Source organism: Humulus lupulus, chromosome 5 (genome assembly GCF_963169125.1).
Source record: "Humulus lupulus chromosome 5, drHumLupu1.1, whole genome shotgun sequence".
In the NCBI taxonomy this organism is placed as follows: Eukaryota; Viridiplantae; Streptophyta; class Magnoliopsida; order Rosales; family Cannabaceae; genus Humulus; species Humulus lupulus.
In genome coordinates, this window is record NC_084797.1 from 243,132,552 (window position 1) to 243,154,024 (window position 21,473).

At 34.7% G+C, this 21,473-nt stretch overlaps 1 protein-coding gene across 3 annotated transcripts; it reads left to right on the top strand.

The window, feature by feature from the left end:
- The first annotated feature begins 17,339 nt into the window (after positions 1-17,339).
- On the top strand, positions 17,340-20,364 carry LOC133778673 (BTB/POZ domain-containing protein At3g05675-like). 3 transcript variants are annotated; one of them, XM_062218677.1, is made up of 2 exons: positions 17,340-17,523; positions 18,900-20,364. In XM_062218677.1, exon 2 carries the CDS (start codon positions 18,960-18,962, stop codon positions 20,250-20,252), a length of 1,293 nt encoding a protein of 430 aa, XP_062074661.1. In that variant the 5' UTR covers positions 17,340-17,523; positions 18,900-18,959; the 3' UTR covers positions 20,253-20,364. The 3 variants fall into 3 exon arrangements, with proteins under 3 accessions (XP_062074661.1, XP_062074660.1, XP_062074659.1); XM_062218676.1 differs by lacking the exon at positions 17,340-17,523 and adding an exon at positions 17,566-17,841 and having other exon boundaries at positions 18,804-20,364; XM_062218675.1 differs by lacking the exon at positions 17,340-17,523 and adding an exon at positions 17,566-17,841.
- Positions 20,365-21,473: the final 1,109 nt, after the last annotated feature.

The window sequence follows — 21,473 nt, forward strand, 5'->3', positions numbered from 1 at the left end:
GGAGAATGCATCAGGGTGGCATTTTATCCATCGTGGGTCTCCAATCCAGTGCTGGTTCCCAAGCCTAACGGCAAATGGCGAACCTGCGTGGATTTCACAGACCTCAATAAAGCCTGCCCAAAAGACTGCTTCCCACTCCCAAGAATCGACCAGCTGGTCGATGCTACTGCAGGACACGAGATCCTCTCGTTCATGGGTGCATATTCGGGCTACAACCAGATTACTATGCACTCCCCTGATGAGGATCACACCAGCTTTCGGACCGATACGGGCTTATACTATTATAAAGTAATGCCCTTCGAGCTGAAAAACGCAGGTGCGACTTACCAAACGCTAGTCAACCACATGTTTAAGGAGCTCATCGGAGTAAACATGGAGGTATATGTGGACGACATGCTGGTAAAGTCTAAAAAGGCAGAAGTACATGTGAAAGATTTACAAGAGTGCTTCAACGTATTGAACAAATACCAGATGAAGTTAAATCCCCTCAAATGTTCCTTTGGAGTTGGATCAGGGAAGTTCTTGGGGTTCATTGTAAATTCAAGAGGGATCGAGGCCAACCCCGACAAGATAAAAGCCCTGATCGACATGAAATCGCCGGAAAGGATCAAAGATGTACAAAGTTTAACCGGGAGAATCGCAGCCCTAAGTAGATTTATTTCGAAGTCAATAGACAAATGCGTCTCTTTCTTCAATCTACTTAGGGGAAATAAGAAGTTTGAATGGACGGGAGACTGCGAGCAAGCTTTTCAGGCCTTGAAAGCTCATATGGCACAGCCTCCCATCTTATCGAAGCCAATCGAAGGAGAAACTTTGTTTATTTACCTGGCGATTACAGAAGTTGCTGCGAGCGCGGTGCTAGTACGAGAAGAAGAAGGCATACAGAAAGCGGTCTACTATGTAAGCAAAAGGCTGATCGGGGCAGAACTGAAATATCCGCCCATTGAAAGATTAGCATATTGCTTAATCCTGGCCTCTAGGAAGTTGCGCCCTTACTTTCAAGCCCATCCTATCACAGTTTTAACTGATCTACCCCTTCGGCAAGTCCTCCAAAAACCAGAAGCGGCGGGACGATTATTAAAATGGGCAGTCGAACTAGGGCAGTTCGATATAACTTATTCACCGCGAGCAGTAGTAAAAGGACAAGTCTTGGCCGATCTTATTGCAGAGTTCACCGAACTCCCAGACAGCGAGCAGTGCGAATGGGCGAATGCGCCTGAGTCTCAAGAGAAAGCTCCTTCGTGGAAATTATTCACGGATGGGTCGTCCAACGAATCACGCGCAGGAGCGAGAGTGATATTGATAACGCCAGAAGGGCATCAATTTCACTGCGCTATTAGGTTCGACTTCACCGCGTCAAACAATGAAGCCGAATATGAAGCACTTCTCACTGGGTTGAGAATGGCGAAAGACATGAGCATAAAGACGCTTGATATTTACAGTGATTCACAGCTGGTGGTGAATCAAGTGCTAGGAGAATATCAAGCGCGAGGCTTAAAAATGGTGGCCTACTTGAATAAAACAAAAGACCTGCTAGCCCAATTCGCAGAGTATACCCTCCAGCAAATACAGCGGGATCAGAATTCGAACGCAGACACCTTAGCAAAACTCGCGAGCGCAAAGGATGCTGACACTTTGAACATTGTGCCAGTAGAAAGACTGAGTGAGCCAAGCATACAAGCGGTCGAGACCAATATGGAGATTCGAATGGAGGATACATGGATGGAAGCTTACTTGGAGTATCTGACGAACGGTGTGCTACCAACCGATAGAAACAAAGCCATAACTCTACAAAGGTAGGCCGCTAGGTACATACTGGTCGATGATGTTATGTACCAAAGAGGGTATTCAATGCCGCTACTCAGATGCATTACACCAGAAAAAGCTAAGGAACTCATGAAAAAGGTACATGAAGGCTTCTGTGGGGATCATGCTGGGGGGCAGAGTTTGGCAAAGAAAATTCTAAGGCAAGGCTACTTCTGGCCAACCATGAATGAGGATTCGAAGGAGTTTGTACGAAGATGCGATAAATGTCAAAGGTTCTCCAAGATTCCGCAAGCAGCTCCAAACGAATTGAAACAGATGCAAAGTCCGTGGCCTTTTGCAGTGTGGGGGATAGATTTGATTGGGTCCCTACCCACAGGGAAAGATGGAGTAAAATACACCGTTGTGGCAGTCGACTACTTTACCAAGTAGGCCGAAGCTGAACCGCTTGCTACCATCACGACCAAGAAAGTTCTTGACTTTGTCATCAAGAACATTGTTTGCCGGTATGGCTTGCTGATAAGTATATTTTTGTATAAAGTTTACCTTTCTACTTATCAGATTTTGTGTTCATAAGTAGTGTGTTTGGGGATAGTTAGAATTGTTTTGTTAATTTGTTTCATTTAATCTAAATCATTATTTTTAAGGATAATTGTATATTTTTGATGATTTTTGGTTGAATGATGATTTTGTAGGATTCTAACCATTGGAGTAAAGTGTTAAAGAGAAGAAAAATCGAGAAAAGAACAAAAGTACGAGAAATCTGAGAGCTTGCCGCTACAGGGAAAAGTCCCTGCCGCTACAAGAGAAACAGAGAGTCTCGTGCCGCGGCAAGGAAAGTTGCATACCGCGGCACGCAAAGCCTATATCGCATATCTGAAGCCTCGTGCCGCGGCAAGGAAATATGGCTGCCGCGGCACGCGTTTGAATTCAAATTTAAATTCGATTTTTCTTAATTTTTGGACGGGAAATAAAATGGGGATTAGGTTATATTCGTGAAGGGAGTTTTTATTTTACGTTTTTAGAGAGAGAAACTCAGAGAGAGCCTTGGAGGAGAAGGAAGATTGCAATCAACATCTTAATAGTTTTCTTCTTCCCCTACTCTATTATTCTTTATCTATGTTTATGTTTTTAATCATGATGAAGATTGTTGGCTAGTTTCTTTTAGGTTAAGGGTTATTCAAAACCCAGACATGAATGTTTGATTTGAGATGTGAATATTGTTCTTGATTTCCATAATGTTAAATTGCTTCTATTCTTCTATGCCTATTGTATGAAATATTGTGATTCCTTGTTAGGGTGTACAACTAATTAGGGCTTGCATTATTTTACTGTCATCTTAGAATTTCTATTCACCTAATAGTTTAGGATTCTAAGTGTTTGTGATAAATTGCAATTGATGATGTGGTCAAAAGCATTGTTGATTGTGATGAAGAATAGAACCTAGGTTAAATGAATTAAATGCTTCATTGATTTATTGCCTAGATTAACCTATCTCCACTGTTGTTAATGCTTTTCCTAAATTGAATGAATCGTATGCTTAATAGGTTTGTTGTTTGGTAAAAAGAATTGATTATTGAGCGCTTAGCCGTAATTGATTGTGATAGGGAGATTGGGATAATTGACTGCTTAAGCGTTATCTACAGGGTTAATAGTTTAATTGGGAATCAGAATAATATTCATTATTGATATTCATGCATGATTGTCTGAGGTGGAGAATAATTCTTAACCATCTTTGAAATCGTTGTTAATCTCTTCTTGCTATCAATTGTTTTCTTAATTCTTGCTTTTATTTTTACTTTCCAAAACCCCCCTTTCCAATTTAACTTTGTTAAGCTTTTGTGAATAATAAACTGAATATAGTTCCCTTGGGTTCGACCTCTATTTGCCGTTATACTAAATAATTGGTTTTAGAGTAAATAAAATATTTGTTAAATTTGGTACGCAATACGACACGCATCACTTGCCCAGAAAGATCATTTCAGACAACGGAACCCAATTTGACAGCGACTTATTCACCGACTTCTGCGAAAGGCATGGAATTATTAAAAGCTTTTCTTCAGTTGCGCATCCCCAAGCAAACGGGCAGGTCGAAGCCGTGAATAAAACTCTTAAAAACACCTTGAAGAAGAGGCTTGAAGATGCTAAAGGAGCATGGCCGGAGCAGCTGCCTGAAGTCCTCTGGTCGTATAGAACATCTCACCGAACAGCGACAGGTCATACCCCATTTTCCCTAGCTTACAGATATGAAGCTATGTTACCTGTCGAGTTGGATCCCCCCTCACATCGACGCCTAACATACGACCAGGACCAGAACAGCCAACTAATGATGGAATCCCTAGACTCAATTGACGAGATTCGGGAAAAGGCCCAGCTCCGAGTTGCTGCGTACCAGCACAAAGTCGCTCGGTACGTTAACTTCAAAGTTAAAGAAAGAAAATTCAACGTCGGTGACTTGGTACTACGACGAGTTTTCTTAAACACCCGCGACCCCACTGCTGGAGTACTCGAACCTAATTGGGAAGGACCTTACCAGATTGAAGAAGTCCTTCATCCGGGCACCTACAAACTTGCACGCCTAAACGAATATCTTGTTCCACGTTATTGGAATGGCGAACACTTGCGCAAGTATTATCAGTGAACAGTCCTTCTTAAAGGACTGGCTTGTATTAAATTTTACTTTTTACAAGTTTTGCAAAGAGGGTTAGCCACGTTGTATGGCTAATCGCTCGTATATGTAAGATTCTATTTTAGAATCACTTGTAAAGACATGTTTAGTCCATTTTTAATACGAGATTATAAGGGACTGTGCGCAACCAGTCATTCTTGCCAACCTTTGTAAATTTATATTTACAAGTATTTGTTCATTACGTGTGTTGTTTTGCTGTATTACAAGTATTACTTTTCCACTCGAGCAGAAATGTTCGAACAGGTTATGGTCAAGGCAAGTGACCAAGGACCTAAAGCTCCTCGATCACTTGGGGGGCATATAAGGCACATCGATAGCAAAGCGTACCATGAGGTATGTAAACACATGAACAAAATGAGTGAAAACATGCTAAGGTACTTAGAGTATTTTTCAAAGTTTATACTTTGTTAAATCAATCCAAAGTACTATGCTAAGTTCGGTCATGCGGACAGATGTTATAGTAAATGAAAATATTATAACATTATAAAGCAATCTTTTACACCGCAAGTATCACTGCTTGGATGTAACTGTTCAAATAAAAGGAAAAGTTTGCTGCCCATGCAGCAAATTCAAAAAAGGTATTGTCTTTACATCACAACCCGTGGGTCGTGTAATCAAAAGAAAGAAAAAAATAAAGATAAAAGCTCAAGAGGCATTAGGAGCAGGAGAGTCTTTATCAGCGTTCTGGTTGGTCGCATCCTCGACGACTCCTTTTTCCTCTGCGCCAGCAATGCTTGGAGAAGCAAGGATCCTTGCTCTTGCCTCCTCTTCAGCCAGTTGAGCAGTGCAGCGAGCCAGCTCAGCAGTTGTGAAGCCCCACATCACTATGGCTGCTTTCTGGAATGACGACTAGCCCTACAAACCAAGACAAGTCTTTCCAGCGTGCTTTGTCCTCACTCGCACACTTCCTGGGAAAACTTCCCAGGAGGTCACCCATCCCTAGATTACTCCAGGCCAAGCACGCTTAACCATGGAGTTCTCAAGTGATGGGCTACTGAAAAGAAGATGCCCCTTCCTGATATAGGTAGTATCCATCAATCCATTTAAGCCATCTTCAACTGTGTAGTCCCATACCTACACAGTCTTAGAATCATTACACTTGACCTTCCCCAGGCGGTGTGGGATTGCATAGCTTACCCGGTCTTTCCCCTTACGGATCACGGGATTCTGACTGTCACAGTAGTCCTGACATCTTTTGAAAGATAGCCGAAGTTGGCGCCCTGATTGTTTCTCCAGAAGTTGTAAAAACACCGGAGCGTCGCGTTCTTATACCTTTCCAGATTCTTGGAGTTGTCAAGCTTCAGCTGCTCCACTTGGCTCTCAAGAGTGGCGATGGCCTCATTCTTGGACTTGAGCTCCTCGCCCAGTTTCTTGCATTCTCGAAAATGGACTCGGTTGGACTCCTGATACTCCTCCCTCTGCTTCCTTATAGCTGCCTTCGAAGCTTCAGCCTCCGATAGCTTTGTCACCGCAGCATCCCTCTGCTGAACGATCGCCTCCAACTCCTTTGCATGCCTGGCCTCTGCAGCTGAAAGTTCCTCGGCTGCTTTCACCTGGTACCTCTCGATAGCCTTAGCCCGAGCCTGTTCGATGGTGGCTTGGGTGCGGGTACGAGCAGCCGTTGCAGACAGCAAAGCCTGGGGACAGAAGATAAAGTTAGAACCTGTTGCAAAGAATAAAAGACTAAGGCCAAAGAGATAAGAAGCACTTACGCTGGCTATTTCATTTAAGGCCCTGTTCAAAATCTGGTCGACCCCCATGGTCTCCGCCTCAGCCATCACGTCCTTGCAACGATCGTATTTCACGATGTGTGCAAGGTGGTCCTTGGCCGCTCGCAGAGCGTGGTTCAAGAGTTTGGTCCCGAGGGCTTCGTCCCGCTGAGTCTGTTCCTTGGCAGCCGCAGGTTGAGGAGTCGTCGTCGCAGGCGAAGTTTCCTTTTCAGCAGGAGCCGAAGGCTGAGCAGAAGTTTGCCCCGTTGGCACGTCCTTGGAAGGATCTTCTGTTTGACCCTTCTTGGCAGGTCCCTGGCTTGTTTCGCCGTTGTGTCTCCTAGACGACTTCCGCCGAACCAGAGAAACTTCTCCTTCCTCCTCAGCATGGTATAAGTAAAAAACGTTGGGAGTAGCCATATCTGCATACAAGTAAACACATGCAAATGATAAGATAAAGGCATATAAAAACTCTCAATAAAACAGAAAAGAGGTCACAAAGTTAATACCTGAGCTACAACTACTGGTCGCTACACTATTGACTCTATTAGTCATACATTCATTATCTGGCATGAAGAAGTCTGGCCCTAGATTTGGAGTATATGTAAAGTTGCCCTCCCCGTCAAACAAGTGACATGGAATTGGCAAGCTATTTAAAAGCGAAATAACTTTACCGTTATCATCGGAGGATTCCCCCAAGTCCACAACCGGCTCTTTTGCCTTTTGTTTCCCCTTGCCTTGGGGAGCAGAAGGCATTTCTGCGGAAGGATTGCCCATGGGCTCTCTGATTGTAACCCCCGTCGGCCTCCTACGTGGAGGGGACGCAGGGGGTTGCTGCTCGGGAACCCCCTCGGCAGTAGCATCGGCTACCACGGGTCCTCTTGTTTCATGGCGAGGAGCCAGAAGGCGAGCTAGCCTCAGATTATCATCAGTGACCAGCGACTTGACGCTTTTTTCTGCGTCCGTCATCCTGGCCAGTGCATTGGACCTCAACACCATGTCTGGTGTTGGGGTCGGATGTAACCATGGGCCTGAAAGACAAAACACAATTTAAGAAAATGAAGGGAAATTCGCTGATGAAAAGTATCGACCAGTAAAAGCAGCACTTACCTCCTCGAGCAAAGGCCAAGTTGTTGCTGGTTATGTCCGGAGTAAGAAAGTACTCCTTGCTATACTTCCCCACGTTGGATATATGCGTGGTGGCACTCAGGAACGTCCGATTTATCTCCTGGTGACAAAGATGGAAGAAGCCCGTCCCGTACTGTTGAGGGTTGGACTTGAGGTCAAAGAGATAATTGACCTCATGGGCGGTAGGTTCTGGCCATTTTTTAAGTTTGTACAAGATATAGAGTGCGGCCAGCATTCTATATCCATTTGGAGTAATCTGGAAGGGGGCGACATCGAAATTATTAGCTACCCCTGATAAAAAGGATGTAGAGGCAGGACGGCCCATCAATCCATTTAAGCCCTCTTCAACTGTGTAGTCTCACACCTACACAATCTTAGAATCATCACACTTGACCTTCCCTAGGCGGTGTGGGATTGTACAGCTTACCCGGTCTTTCCCCTTACGGATCACAGGATTTTGACTGTCACAATCACCCCCCTTACGGGCCCGACGTCCCCGTTGGCCACACTTCCGGCTGGGTCAATGCTTTGATACCATTATGTGACGCCCCACATCACTATGGCTGCTTTTTGGAATGACGACTGACCCTACAAACCAAGACAAGTCTTTCCAGTGTGCTTTGTCCTCACTCGCACACTTCCTGTGCTTTGTCCTCACTCGCACACTTCCTGGGAAAACTTCCCAAGAGGTCACCCATCCCTAGATTACTCCAGGCCAAACACACTTAACCATGGAGTTCTCAAGTGATGGGCTACCGAAAAGAAGATGCATCTTCCTGATATAGGTAGTACCCATCAATCCATTTAAGCCCTCATCAATTGTGTAGTCTCATACCTACACAATCTTAGAATCATCACACTTGACCTTCCCCAGGCAATGTGGGATTGTACAGCTTACCCGGTCTTTCCCCTTACGGATCACAGGATTTTGACTATCACACTAATTATTATACATCAAAATAAAAACTTATATGTAATTACTACTTGATATTCAAACACACTTTATATTTTATTTTAAAATATAGTTATCATGGATAAGAAATACCTGTGATATATCGCTATTGATGTAATTTAGAAAAATGCTAAAGAGCACCATTGGTGCCCTAACGAACGTGGGGAGCCACCTCGTGTGGTGTTTGACACTTTAAGATGCAAAATACCAATACCTTGTAATTTATTATCGGATCTCACATATTTTAATTGATTTAATTTAACACTCTAATATATTTTAAAAGTACTTAACTATGTAATTCTAAAATATACTATAGTGTTAATATTTGGTACCTTAAGTAATTTACTCATCCTTATTAATCCCCTATATTTAACTACTTCCATTTTTGGTCTTAGTTACACCATTAAATCAATTTCTTCTTCTAATAATCTAGTGTATTAATAATCAGCTCTAAGCTAAATTATTTATTTATTTTACTATTACTATTAGTTTATTAATTGCTTGAATTTGTTCATGTTCTTTAATAAACTAATAATAATAATTATTAGTTTATGGGATATTTGCGGCATAAGTACTTCAAGTTTGGCATTTGTAACCGGCATGGACCCAATCTTTTTTTTTAGTAGGGAAAGTACCCAATGTCATTAAAATTGTAATTCCGTCCAGTTTCATCCGTTAGGTCTGTTAATATGATGACTAGACTGACATGTGTCACCTTCTTATTGGTTTACCTAATAAGTATATAATTAAAATCAATTTTATTTTTAAAATTTTATATTATTTAAAAATATATTTTTTAAAATAATTATTAGGTAGACCAATAAGAAGATGACACGCGTAAGTCTAGTCATCACATTAATAGACCTAACGGATGAAACTGGACGAAATTACACTTTTGGTGACATTGGGTACTTTCCCCACTAAAAAAAAGATTGGGCCTATGCCGGTTACAAATGCCAAACTTTGGGTACTTATGCCGCAAATATCCCTTAGTTTATTATTCAGTTTGAGTCTTTTATTGATTAAATAGCTTAATATGATGTTACAATATGAGTTATAACATCTCTTCTATATAAAAAGTGTGTAGATAACATAAATTATTGGTTTTAACGGTTTTTTATTTTTTACCGTTAACTTTAACGGAATATTCTTATATTTAACAGGATATTCTTATATTTAATGGTAGATTGTAAACATGACTTAAACTTAAATAAATAAATAATTAAACAAATTAAAATATGATATTTTTGAGATATTTTACAATGATGATTATTTAAAAATAATAAAATCATACATTTTATAACTTAAATAAAATTTAATTAAACTTAATATTACATTAAACATATAATATATAATTTTTTTTTGTCATTGATAATTTCAAAAACTATAACACACATAAACTTAAACAAAAATAAATTAATTTATTTATTAAAATATGATATTTTAATATATTTTATGATAATTTAAATAATTAAATCATATTTATTTAAAAATAATAAAGACATTCATTTCATATTTTTATCTTATAAATTTGTGTGATAGTTTGTTTTTTATTAAGCGATTTGAGCTTTTTTTCTTCATCAAATTAACTAAAGGACATTGCGAGATACATTAGAACTAAAAATAGTTAATGCATGTATACTATTGTCTACACTATGATTTTTTTCTATTATTATTTTATTTATATTATTACTTTCTTTTTAAATATTATTGTATTTTATATATATGTCATGTAGCCATGTAAATATATATCTATGTCAACGTTGTGTTTAGATGTGATATATGTAGATATTATTGATATAAATATTTATATATACTATAGAACTATAATTCATTCTATTATATATATATATATATTTAAAAAAACAGTGAACCCGTTTTTATTAAAATTATAGAGAATGTTTACAACTTTAAAACTAAGAAAACGTTGCACGTTGCTTCTACCTAGTATATATATTGCATTATATATTAAGAGGAAATTCACAATATTATAAATTAAAGGGGTATTTGCGGCATAAATACCTAATATTTTACACTTGTTACAGTTAAATACCGAATCTTTTATTTTTATGAAAAAATACCCAATATTCAATATATGTTAAAGATAAATACCTAATATTTTTTCTTTGCGGCAAAAAATACTCAAAGTTACTAAAACATTACCTTTATCAATAATTCATCTGTTGGAGTTGTTAAGTGTTGACTCATTAGATATGTATTACTCCATAATTTGGGTATTTTTATTCTAAAAAAAAATGTATTTTTCAAATTTGAATTAATTTAAAATTAATTTTTAATTTATTTTTCTAATTTAAACTATTTAAAAAAATATATATTATGAAATGGACCGATTGCTGACAAATGTCTGGTTAGTCAATATGTTTAACAGCTCTAACAGATGAGGTACTTAAAGAAACAATGTTTTATCAGCGTTAGTTATTTTTGCCGCAAAGAAAAAAATTAGATATTTTTCTTTAACATATATTGAACATTGAGTATTTTTGCCGTAAAAAAATATTAAGTATTTAACTATAACAAATGTGAAACATTGAGTATTTTTACCACAAATACCACTAAATTAAAATAGGTAGATTTCAAATATTCACTTCTTTATCACAATCAATGAATGAGCCAAGTGAGGAAAAAATATAATTTTTTGATAATTAATTATTTTATTTTTATGTATAATCATTTTTAAAATTATTGTGCATTTTTTTATGTGTATGATGGAATTATTATGTGGATGGAAGTTATTTTACATTTTTGTAAGGGTTTATATTATTTTGGATCCTATGTTTTATCTCATTACTTGTTTGAACATTTTGTTTTGAAAAATTACTTTTTGGACCCTATGTTTTGTAAGATGGTTAAACGGAACCCTAAACTCAATTTTGATGAAGAAAATATTGAATATAATAACATAGTTTTTAAGTAGAATGATTTTATTTTTATTCTGAATTATTAGTTTGGTAAATTATTTGTGATTTTAGTTGAAAAAATATTGACCAAAATCGAGTTTAAGGTTGTATTTTAACAATTTTACAAAATATAGAGTCAAAAAAATAATTTATCAAAATACAAAATCTAAAAATGTATAAACTTTTTTTTTTTAATAAGTGAATGAATTTGGGCAAATTTAAGGTACTATTGGACAAGTGAAGACAGTGGCTGGTGAGTGGTGACTATTGTAATTATTAGTTTTATTAAAAAAGAAAACATAAAATATTAAAACAAATTTGCTTTGGTGAGTGGGTATTGAAACAAAACAATAGTGCAACTTGCCAAAATAAATAGACAATAACAATAGTGTTAAAGTTATGTACTTTTTTCATTTTGATGTGATGTCTTCGGTAGGGAACCTTTTCTCCTGTTCACATCCAACTTATTATGAAATATCTATTTATAATAAGATGTGGAATATCTATTTATATCTGTTCTATATAATAATTGTGTAGATAAAAAAAAATTATTTTAATAATTTTTAATTATTTTAATATTAACTTTAACGGATAATTTTTATATTTAATAGAATATTTTTATATTTAATTGTAATTTGTAAATTCTTAAACTTAAATAAAATAAAATAAATAATTAAAATATGATATTTTTATAAATATTTTACAATAATAATAATTTAAAAATAATAAATAATTAAATAAATTAAAATAATATATTTATGAGATACTTTACAATGATAATTATTTAAAAATAATAAATAATTAAACAAATTAAAATAGGATAACAGACTATTTTTATATTCAACTATAGTTTGTAAATTCTTAAACTTAAATAAAATAAAAATAACTAATTAAAAAAATGAAAATAGGATATTTTTTTTAGATATTTTACAATAATAATTATTTTAAAATAATAAATAATTAAACAAATTAAAATATGATATTTTTGAAATACTTTACAATGATAATTTTTTAAAAATAATAAAATCATGTTTTATAACTTAAATAAAATTTAATTAAATTTAAACTCACTTATTAGAATAATATCATATTAAATATATAATATAATCTACTGTCAATTAGCAATAAATGACTTTTTTTTAATCTAGGAAGAAATTTAAATTTAAAATCCACATATAATATTTAACATTACATTAAACATATATCATATGATCTCTTGTTGTCACTCTCAAATTCAAAAACTATAACAAACATAAACTTAAAAAAAAATATTATTTAATTAAAATAAGATATTTATTTGAAATTTATATGACATTAATATAAATTTAATAAAAATAATTAATAAGTTTTATAAATAAAACTAAGCAAACGTGCATTTTACACGTTGTTTGTATCTAGTATATATATATATATAAATAAGGGTTTATACATTTTTGGACCATGTGTTTTGTTTAATTACTTGTTTGAATCATGTGTTTTGATAAATAACTTTTTGTACTCTGTGTTTTGTAAAATAGTTCAAATAGAACCCTAAACTTGATTTTGGTCAAAGTTTTCTTAGCTAAAATTACAAACAATTCACCAAACTAATAATTTAAAACAAAAATAAAATCATTCTGTCTAATAAATGTGTTGTTATATTCAATTTTTTCTTCATAAAAATTGGGTTTATGGATCTATTTGAACCATTTTACAAAACCCAGGGTCCAAAAAGGAATTTGTCAAAACACAATGACCAAACAGGTAATAAAATAAAATACAAGGTCAAAAAAAATATAAACCCTATAAATAAATAAAGCAACTCTTCAACAAAAAAAAATACGTTCCAGTAAAGCATCGTGAAAATAAGAACATGTTTTAGACACGTAAATTAATTTTGATCTTAATTTTTTTATATGATAGTGTTCATGGTAATCATAGTAGATCTCCTATAAAATTTCATAAAATTTACTATATTTAAATCATAACTTAAATAGTTTGGTGCACACACATATTTTTTTTAATATGGATGAAATAAAACTATTTAAACTTAGTTTTCACCAACCTAAATTATTCGAATTTTGTTATTCGAGTAGGAGGCTATAAAAAAAAAAGCTTTCATAAAAGGCCTAAGACTTTATTTTACTGTCCCCACAAAAAAATAAAAAACTGTATTTTATTGATGCTTTACCGAAGCATACATTACCTTAGAGCATCTCCAACCCATTACCCTATTATGGTGCTGCACCAACACCAAAACTAAAGAATCTTAGCATCATATTTTTTTTCCATTCCAACCATAACACCAAAAGTTACACCAAAAAATATATTATTTATTATTATATTATTTTTTAATAAAATAGAATATTCTTTTTATTATTATATTATTTTATTTGATTTTAATATTAGGATGTAAGTTTGTAATATTTTAATTAACTTTTGTATATTTAATCAATTTCAATGTTAATTTTATTTTGTTATAGTGTAGAGTAAGAATTTTCACACAAATTAAAATAAATTATATAAAAAATTAATTATGAAATATTTGAAATTTTATTTAAAAAATTAAATTATGTGTATTTATAATTTAAAAAACCCAACATAAAATATAGACCCAAATAATACTCATATGTTTATATATATATACATATAAAAGATATAAATATATTTATATTTGAAAAAAAAAAAAAATTTGCCGTGTGAACAGTACACGGCATATATGCCGTGTTACTGTTCATCAACGGGTAAATGCAGTAAGTTTTGGAGTTGGGTTGGAGCTAGATTTGTGCTCTCCACGGCATATATTGCCGTAATCTCGTGGGATTGGAGATGGCCTTAGAATTTCCCATTACTAATTACCCATTTTTTAATCGAAGACATTAGTACTTTGACTTTAATTTTTTGGGAAGGGTTATTTGTGTTAACTCGAAAATGATCATGAATTATTTTTTTTTGGAAAATTTAAACTTATTTATTTGAGATTACTTATTTGATTTCGTATTTTGATAAATTATTTTTAAAATTTTATATTTTGTAAAATAATTAAAATAAAATTATAAACTTAATTTTGATGAAAAAAATTGAATATAACAGTTTTTAAGCATAATATTTTTATTTTTATTTTAAATTATTAATTAGTAAATTGTTTATGATTTTAGTCGATAAACATGGACCAAAAAATTCAATTTAGGATTATATTTTAATTGTTTTACAAAATAACCCTTTATTTTATATGGATATTGGGAGTCGAATTATCTTGCATAACCCATTTTGTCACAATCATTTGGTAGCCATTAATTGATAATATCCCAAACTGTTCAATTTGTTCTCCATTGCCATTTTGATAGGAAAAAGACGACGGCGAAATCCTAACGGACGGCCGTCTCCCCTGCCTTCCCGTCGGCATCGAGGAGTGCTACGTGGCTTTGGATAAGATCACCGGAAAAGGAAGGAAAATGGGTGTGATCTAGCACTGCTTGATATTTTGCTTCCACAAACTCAAAAGTATGATTTTTTATTATGATGTGTTTTGGATTATGCAAATTACAACCATGCAAGTTGGCAACTACCAGCCAGGAATGATATAGAAAAAGCAAAAAAGAAGAAAAGGCTATTTATGTCATTTCATCTTTGGCCCCTTCTCTCTTCGACATACTAAAAGGTGACGTATCTATGCATATTCATATCTAGGGTGAACTTCAACACAACTTTTAACAAGCCTATTAATGGCATAAACAAGTTTAATGAAGCAATGTCTAGATCCTATTATATGCAATAACCAATGCTTTTATCATTTTGAAATAATTTAAATACCTGATAGAAGATCCTTGAGAATACTTGAAATTTCTGAAAAAGATTCACCTTCCCCTTCTACTATCGCAAGGTGTTTTTAGTAATATATTTTGTTAATAAACTTATAAAATATTAACCCATTTTATAAGTTTATGAAGTATTTATGGGATAGCCTCTGGTTTTTCCTTTCTCTTTCCGTTTTTCTTCTGATGAACGTTAAAGTAAAATTAGGAAAATGGCTAAGGCCTTATATATAGACAATCAGAGGTGGAACAAAGGGATTAATCCGAGCCATTGGTCAGGATTCTTATCAAATCTGACGGTCAGGGACAAATGACAAGATGGCGCCGAAAAGGTGGCAGGTGAACGATCGTGGGCGGATTTCCAAGGTACTCGAGTACCTTGAATGAATAATACCCAACTGACGCGTGTCCATTTTCAAGTATGTGACAGTATGGTTCCCGAAGAAAGTAGTTCAAAAGTTTCCTTCTCATAGGATTCGAACAAATACTTTTGATGGGGCAAAATGTTACACCCAGATTTCGAGCCATAAGAATTGTGACCTCGAAAGCTGGATTCGTAATGAATGAGCTCGTAATGTCTGGAACATGTCCGAAGTCTAGGCATCGAGCCTGCAAAGCAGAGACGACCTCGAAGATGGTAGCCTCGAGATCCTTACAAGCTCGAAAGACAGACCCCGAATTACGTCTGTTCTCGGGATGGCCTCGGATCAGGGCTCTGAGCCTAACACACGTATGAGTTCGAAGTCATGTGATCTCGGGAGGATGCTATAGCTCGAAAGTCAATAAGAGACCTGGGTGAATAGGGCCTTGGTAATATAAGATAATAACTTTGAATATCCTACTAAATCATCAATGAGAGACGCAGTCTACATTGATTGCTATAAATTCCCTATAATCAAGGGATATTGATTGTTCAGTTATACGCCCCCTGATCTTCAGGGGACGTTTTCTTGTATATAGGATTACAGGCTTTGAATGCTATTAAATTTATTTGCATATACAGAATAACTTCCCGAAATATGTGGGATAGTATTCTGAAATCCTCTCTATAAATAGAGAGGTCATGTACCATTGTAAAGAAAAAATAGAAAAAACTTTGGTGATCTTGAGAGAAACTCTGGAGAATTCATTCTTAAAGAATTCCCAGAAATCATCTTAAGTCTTAATAAAAAAGACTCGTGGACTAGGCAGAGTTAACTGCTGAACCACGTAAAAAATCTCATTTGTGTTATCATATTTATATTGGCCATAACTGATTATTGTTTTTGTGCTCTTATTTCACTGTTGACGAAAAACGGCGTCAATACCTAAGACTGTATTTTATTGTCCCCACAAAAAAATAAAAAACTGTATTTTATTGATACTTTACCGAGGCATACATTACCTTAGAATTTCCCATTACTAATTACCAATTTTTTAATCAAAGAGAATAGTACTTTGACTTTTATTTTTGGGAATATACTTATTTGGTACTCTATGTTTTTATAAAATATCATTTTGGTACCCTCTGTTTTCAATAATGCTCATATGGTACCCTGGATTTTAAAGTTGTACATATTTGGTACCCTAAACTCAGATTTGATAGATAAAATTTTGTCAATATGATCAAACTGTCATCAGTTATATGTAATTATGTAATTAAATTTAAATTTGTAACTTGCATAATTGACAGCAGTTTGATTAAATTGACAAAATTTTATCTATCAAATCTGAGTTTAGGGTACCAAATATGTACGATTTTAAAATACAGGGTACCATATGAGCATTATTGAAAACAGAGGGTACCAAAATGATACTTTGCAAAAACATAGGGTACCAAATAAGTATATTTCCTTTATTTTTTGGGGAAGAGTTATTTGTGTTAATTCGAAAATGATCATGATCCTTTTTTTTTTTGGAAAATTTAAACTTATTTATTTTGGGGTTTATACATTTTTGGACTCTGTGTTTTATCTTATTACTTATTTGGATTCTGTATTTTAACAAATTACTTTTTGGACTCTATGTTTTGTAAAATAGTTAAAATAGAACCATAAATTTAATTTTGATGAAAAAAATTGAATATAACAACACTGTTTTTAAGCAAAATAATTTTATTTTTGTTTTAAATTATTAGTTAGTAAATCATTTGTGATTTTAGTTGATAAATACTGACCAAAATTGAGTTTAAGATTTTATTTTAATTATTTTATAAAATATAGAGTCCAAAAAATAATTTATTAGATCACATGGATAAAACAATTAATGAGAAAAAATAAACTGGGGAAGAAAATAAAATTATAAACCCTTTATTTTATATGGATATTGGGAGTTGAATTATCTTTCACAACCCATTTTGTCACAATCATTTGGTAGCCATTAATTGATAATATCCCAAATTGTTCAATTTGTTCTCCATTGCCATTTTGATAGGAAAAAGACGACGGCGAAATCCTAACGGACGGCCGTCTCCCCTGCCTGCCCGTCGGCATCGAGGAGTGCTACGTGGCTTTGGATAAGATCACCGGAAAAGGAAGGAAAATGGGTGTGATCTAGCACTGCTTGATATTTTGCTTCCACAAACTCAAAAGTATGATTTTTTATTATGATGTGTTTTGGATTATGCAAATTACAACCATGCAAGTTGGCAACTACCAGCCAGGAATGATATAGAAAAAGCAAAAAAGAATAAAAGGCTATTTATGTCATTTCATCTATGGCCCCTTCTCTCTTCGGTTTGCTATCTCTGTTTTCTCAACAACTGAAGCAAGCTCACTTCCACATAACCTAATCAAAAACCTTCCCAAGTATCACTTTTTAAAGGTTTTCTTGCTGAAAATCTATGGTTAAAGCTGAAAATTCTAATCTGGTTGACTCTGTTATTGATTTTTCTCCCTATTTCTCCAAGGTGAGTTGCTTTTCTTTTTTGATTTAATTGCCTATTAAAAGTATTTTCTTTGCCATGTAGAAAGAACCCTTGATTTTTTTCCCTTCTTTTTATTGGGATGGTACCCTAATGAATGAATATATCATTTTTATCAACACCCTTGTTATCCATTTGATACTATTATTTAGAATGAGTTGCTTTTCTTTTTTGATTTAATTGCCTATTAAAAGTATTTTCTTTCCCATGTAGAAAGAACCCTTGATTTTTTTCCCTTCTTTTTATTGGGATGGTACCCAAATGAATGAATCTATCATTTTTAACAACACCCTTGTTGTCCATTTGATTCTATTATTATTATGTTCTCTTTTGATTATTATTTAGAATGAAGAATTGACTATACCCTTTTAAAGTCAGTGATTTTTTGTGATATCAAAGATTGTTCATTTATGCCATTATGATGAATTTGGCTTGTTTTATCATATGTTAGTATTCTGTCTGTGTTAATTACTATTTAGTATTTACAATCAAGAATTTCATATACCCTTTTAAAAGTTGGTGATTGATTAGATTTTGTTTTCTTTTGTCATTCTGAATGTTTTGTGATTAATTAGTGATTGTGCTGATAATTATATTGTTCATTTCTGGCATTCCAAGTGTTCTGTGATAAAGGTGACTTGTTTTATCTTATAATCAAGATTTGTATAGAAACCCTTTGAAAAGTTAGTAACTGTTCTGATGTTTAGATTGTTCATATATGCCATTCTGAATGTTTTGTGATGAACTTGGCTTGTTTTATCATTTGTGAATAGTGTTTGGCCATGTTAATTGTTTAAATTATTGTTGGATTCGTTTTCTTTTCTGAATAAGTTGATTGTATTTCATTAGCTTTCATGCTTAGTTGATTTTAGTGATAGTTGAAGTTGAAGTGGATAAATGTTGTCGATTTTTTTTTTTTATGAATAAAAGCAATTTTATTTTGTCAGGAAATATACAGGCTCAATCATAGATGGTTGAATCAATACACAGTACTTGTTTGTGAATTGATTACTGAGTCTGATCGATTTTCGTTTGCGTAACAGTTTGGGGGTTTTGCTTTACATTTCTGCGAAGCATGAACTTTTTTGTGAGCCTGCTTACACATGGACAAAGCTGCAATAGCCAAGCCTTTTAAACTTGGTGAACTAGGAAGAAATGACATTGTTATATGTTTGAAGAATAAAGAAGGAAGACCAGAATGGTTCTATTGTCACTCCTCTATTCTTACAGATAGAAGTAAATACTTTGCTCATCAGTTTTCCTGTCCAAACGCCGGTAATCTTATTGAACTCCAGTGCTCGAAATTCAACTACGATCATCATGTCAAACTCTTGAGGTTGCTACATCTTCCAGCGCACTTGATTTTGGATTCATTGAGCTCGGTTACATCTGCCATAGGTGTTCTTGAATTAGCCGTTTCTTTTCAATGTGAAGAGATCATACAGTGTTGCATTCAGTACCTAGAGGCGGTTCCTTGGGAAGACAAAGAAGAGGAGCACATTTTAAAATCAGTGTTGAAACTGGGGCCGGTAGCCATGCCCGTATTAGCCAGGATCCAACCTGTGGATTTAACTGCCACGAAAAATGTTTTTGTCTCGGCAGTTCGCTTTGCCATGTCTATTAATGGACCTTGCCCTCCATTCGGTGAAGAGCTCAAAACCTCTGCTCAGGAACAAGTTGAGTACATGCTTGGGGAAGATGAGGACTTACCACTGGTTACTGCAGACGATGAAGTAAGATCAGTGGTCATAGAGGGTCTTTGCAAGTTATGTAAATCCTTTGAAGATGAATTAGCTTCCTTGCTTTTGGATCCTAATCTTGTATCTGACACAGCAGAGGCCAAATTATTGCATTGTTTATCTGATCTTGAATGGATGTGCAACATACTTCCTAAGATGGATCTAATGAAAGATTTTGTTTCAAACTGGACTGAAATCTCTTCCAATGTGTTAGGGCTTGTTCAAGATCAGAAACTTGATTTCCTTATGTGGGGTTTGAAAATTAAGCTCATAGAAGTTACTGCTAAAGTTTTGGATGCAGTTGGCTATGGGAATGTGATTCTTCCCGCACCATACCGGGTCACGTTACTAAAGACATGGCTCCCTTATATAAGGAAAATCAAACCCCTTTTGGATTCGAAGGGCAATGAGGAGATTGGCTTTCCTTACAAGATGGACGAAGATCTGTGCCAAAGCATCGAAGGCGCGATTGTTTCGTTGATATTGTCACTGCCTTCGAATGATCAAGCTGATATTTTTGCAGACTGGATGAAAGCCGATCAAGTTCGGTATCCCGATTTGAGCGAAGCTTTCGAGGTCTGGTGTTTTAGAACCAAATCTGCAAAACGAAGATTGGAGGGGCTAAATAAAGTTGGCAATGCCACAATAAGCCTGTAAACTCTCAATAGTTTTTAATTCTGCTTTATCTTTGTTTGATCAAAATGCAAATTATGGTAGTTATCAGTCCCAAGTAATTTGATATCAACTATCAAGTTCCATTTGATTATTATTATTATTTGGGATATTTGAGGCAATAATGCCTATGTAGTTCATTTTGTTGCACTTAAATGCTTATGTAAAATTTTTTGCGGCAATAATGCCTACCGTTACGATTTTAGAGCAGACGTTGGTCCCTGAGCCGTTAGGGGTATATTTGATACACGTGGCACAACCCGATTGGGTTAAATTATTAAAATTTAAAACAAAAACAATTAATGGTTATGGTTTTTAATTAAAAAAAAAAAACTAACTGTGATTAATTAATATAACCAAAAAAACCGTTTGTCTAAAACCAAGTTCTAAAACTAATCTAAAACAAAAAAAACTCAAAACTCCATACCCAGAAAAACGATGAAGATGGAGCTTTCCCCCCAACCACACCCAGACGATCCACCCCCGACAGTATAGCACGTGAACCCAGTAGAAGAAAACTTGTAATTCCTTCGAATTGGGGGTTAGGGCATCTTTTGCATCGGGTTAATGGAGAACGGAAAAAATTGCCATTGTCGACCATTAAGGCCAGTGGTAGAAAGAACGGCTTGGACAAACAAAAATCCTGGGCAAATATTCAGAACATGCAACAAGTATCGGGTAAGATCTCTATTTGTTTTTGTAATCTGATTCATTGAATAAATGGTTATGGGTGTTCACTAGAAATTTTGTATGTTTTGGTCAACTCAGATTCATGGTGGGTGTAATTTCTTTTAATGGATAGACCCTCCAATGTGCCATCGAGCAAAGGTGGTCATCCCTGGACTACTAAGAAAAATTGGTGACCTTGAAACTGAAATCACATCCCTAAGTACGACAACTGACATTGGAAGTCATCGGCAATGCAGTGGTTCTTCAAATGGATTTGAGACACAATCTCACTACCTTCAAAATGTTGGAAGAGAAAGCTGTGAAAGTTGTGCTGAAAGCAGGGGTAGAGTAAATGATGGAGGTCGAATGCAATGTTACTACTTTTTGAATACTATGTATTTTGCTGTAATTCTATTGGTTGTGGTTATTTGGGCTACAAAATCAATGTAGAAGTTATTGGTATTGTTAGTTTATTTTTGGGTAATCTTCATGTGCAGTATTGACAATGACAAAGCTATTGCACCCTAGGCATTGATT

What these genes read in the sequence shown, in the direction of transcription:
- LOC133778673 (XM_062218677.1), top strand. Translation starts at nt 18,960, where the DNA reads ATGGACAAAGCTGCAATAGCCAAGCCTTTTAAACTTGGTGAACTAGGA.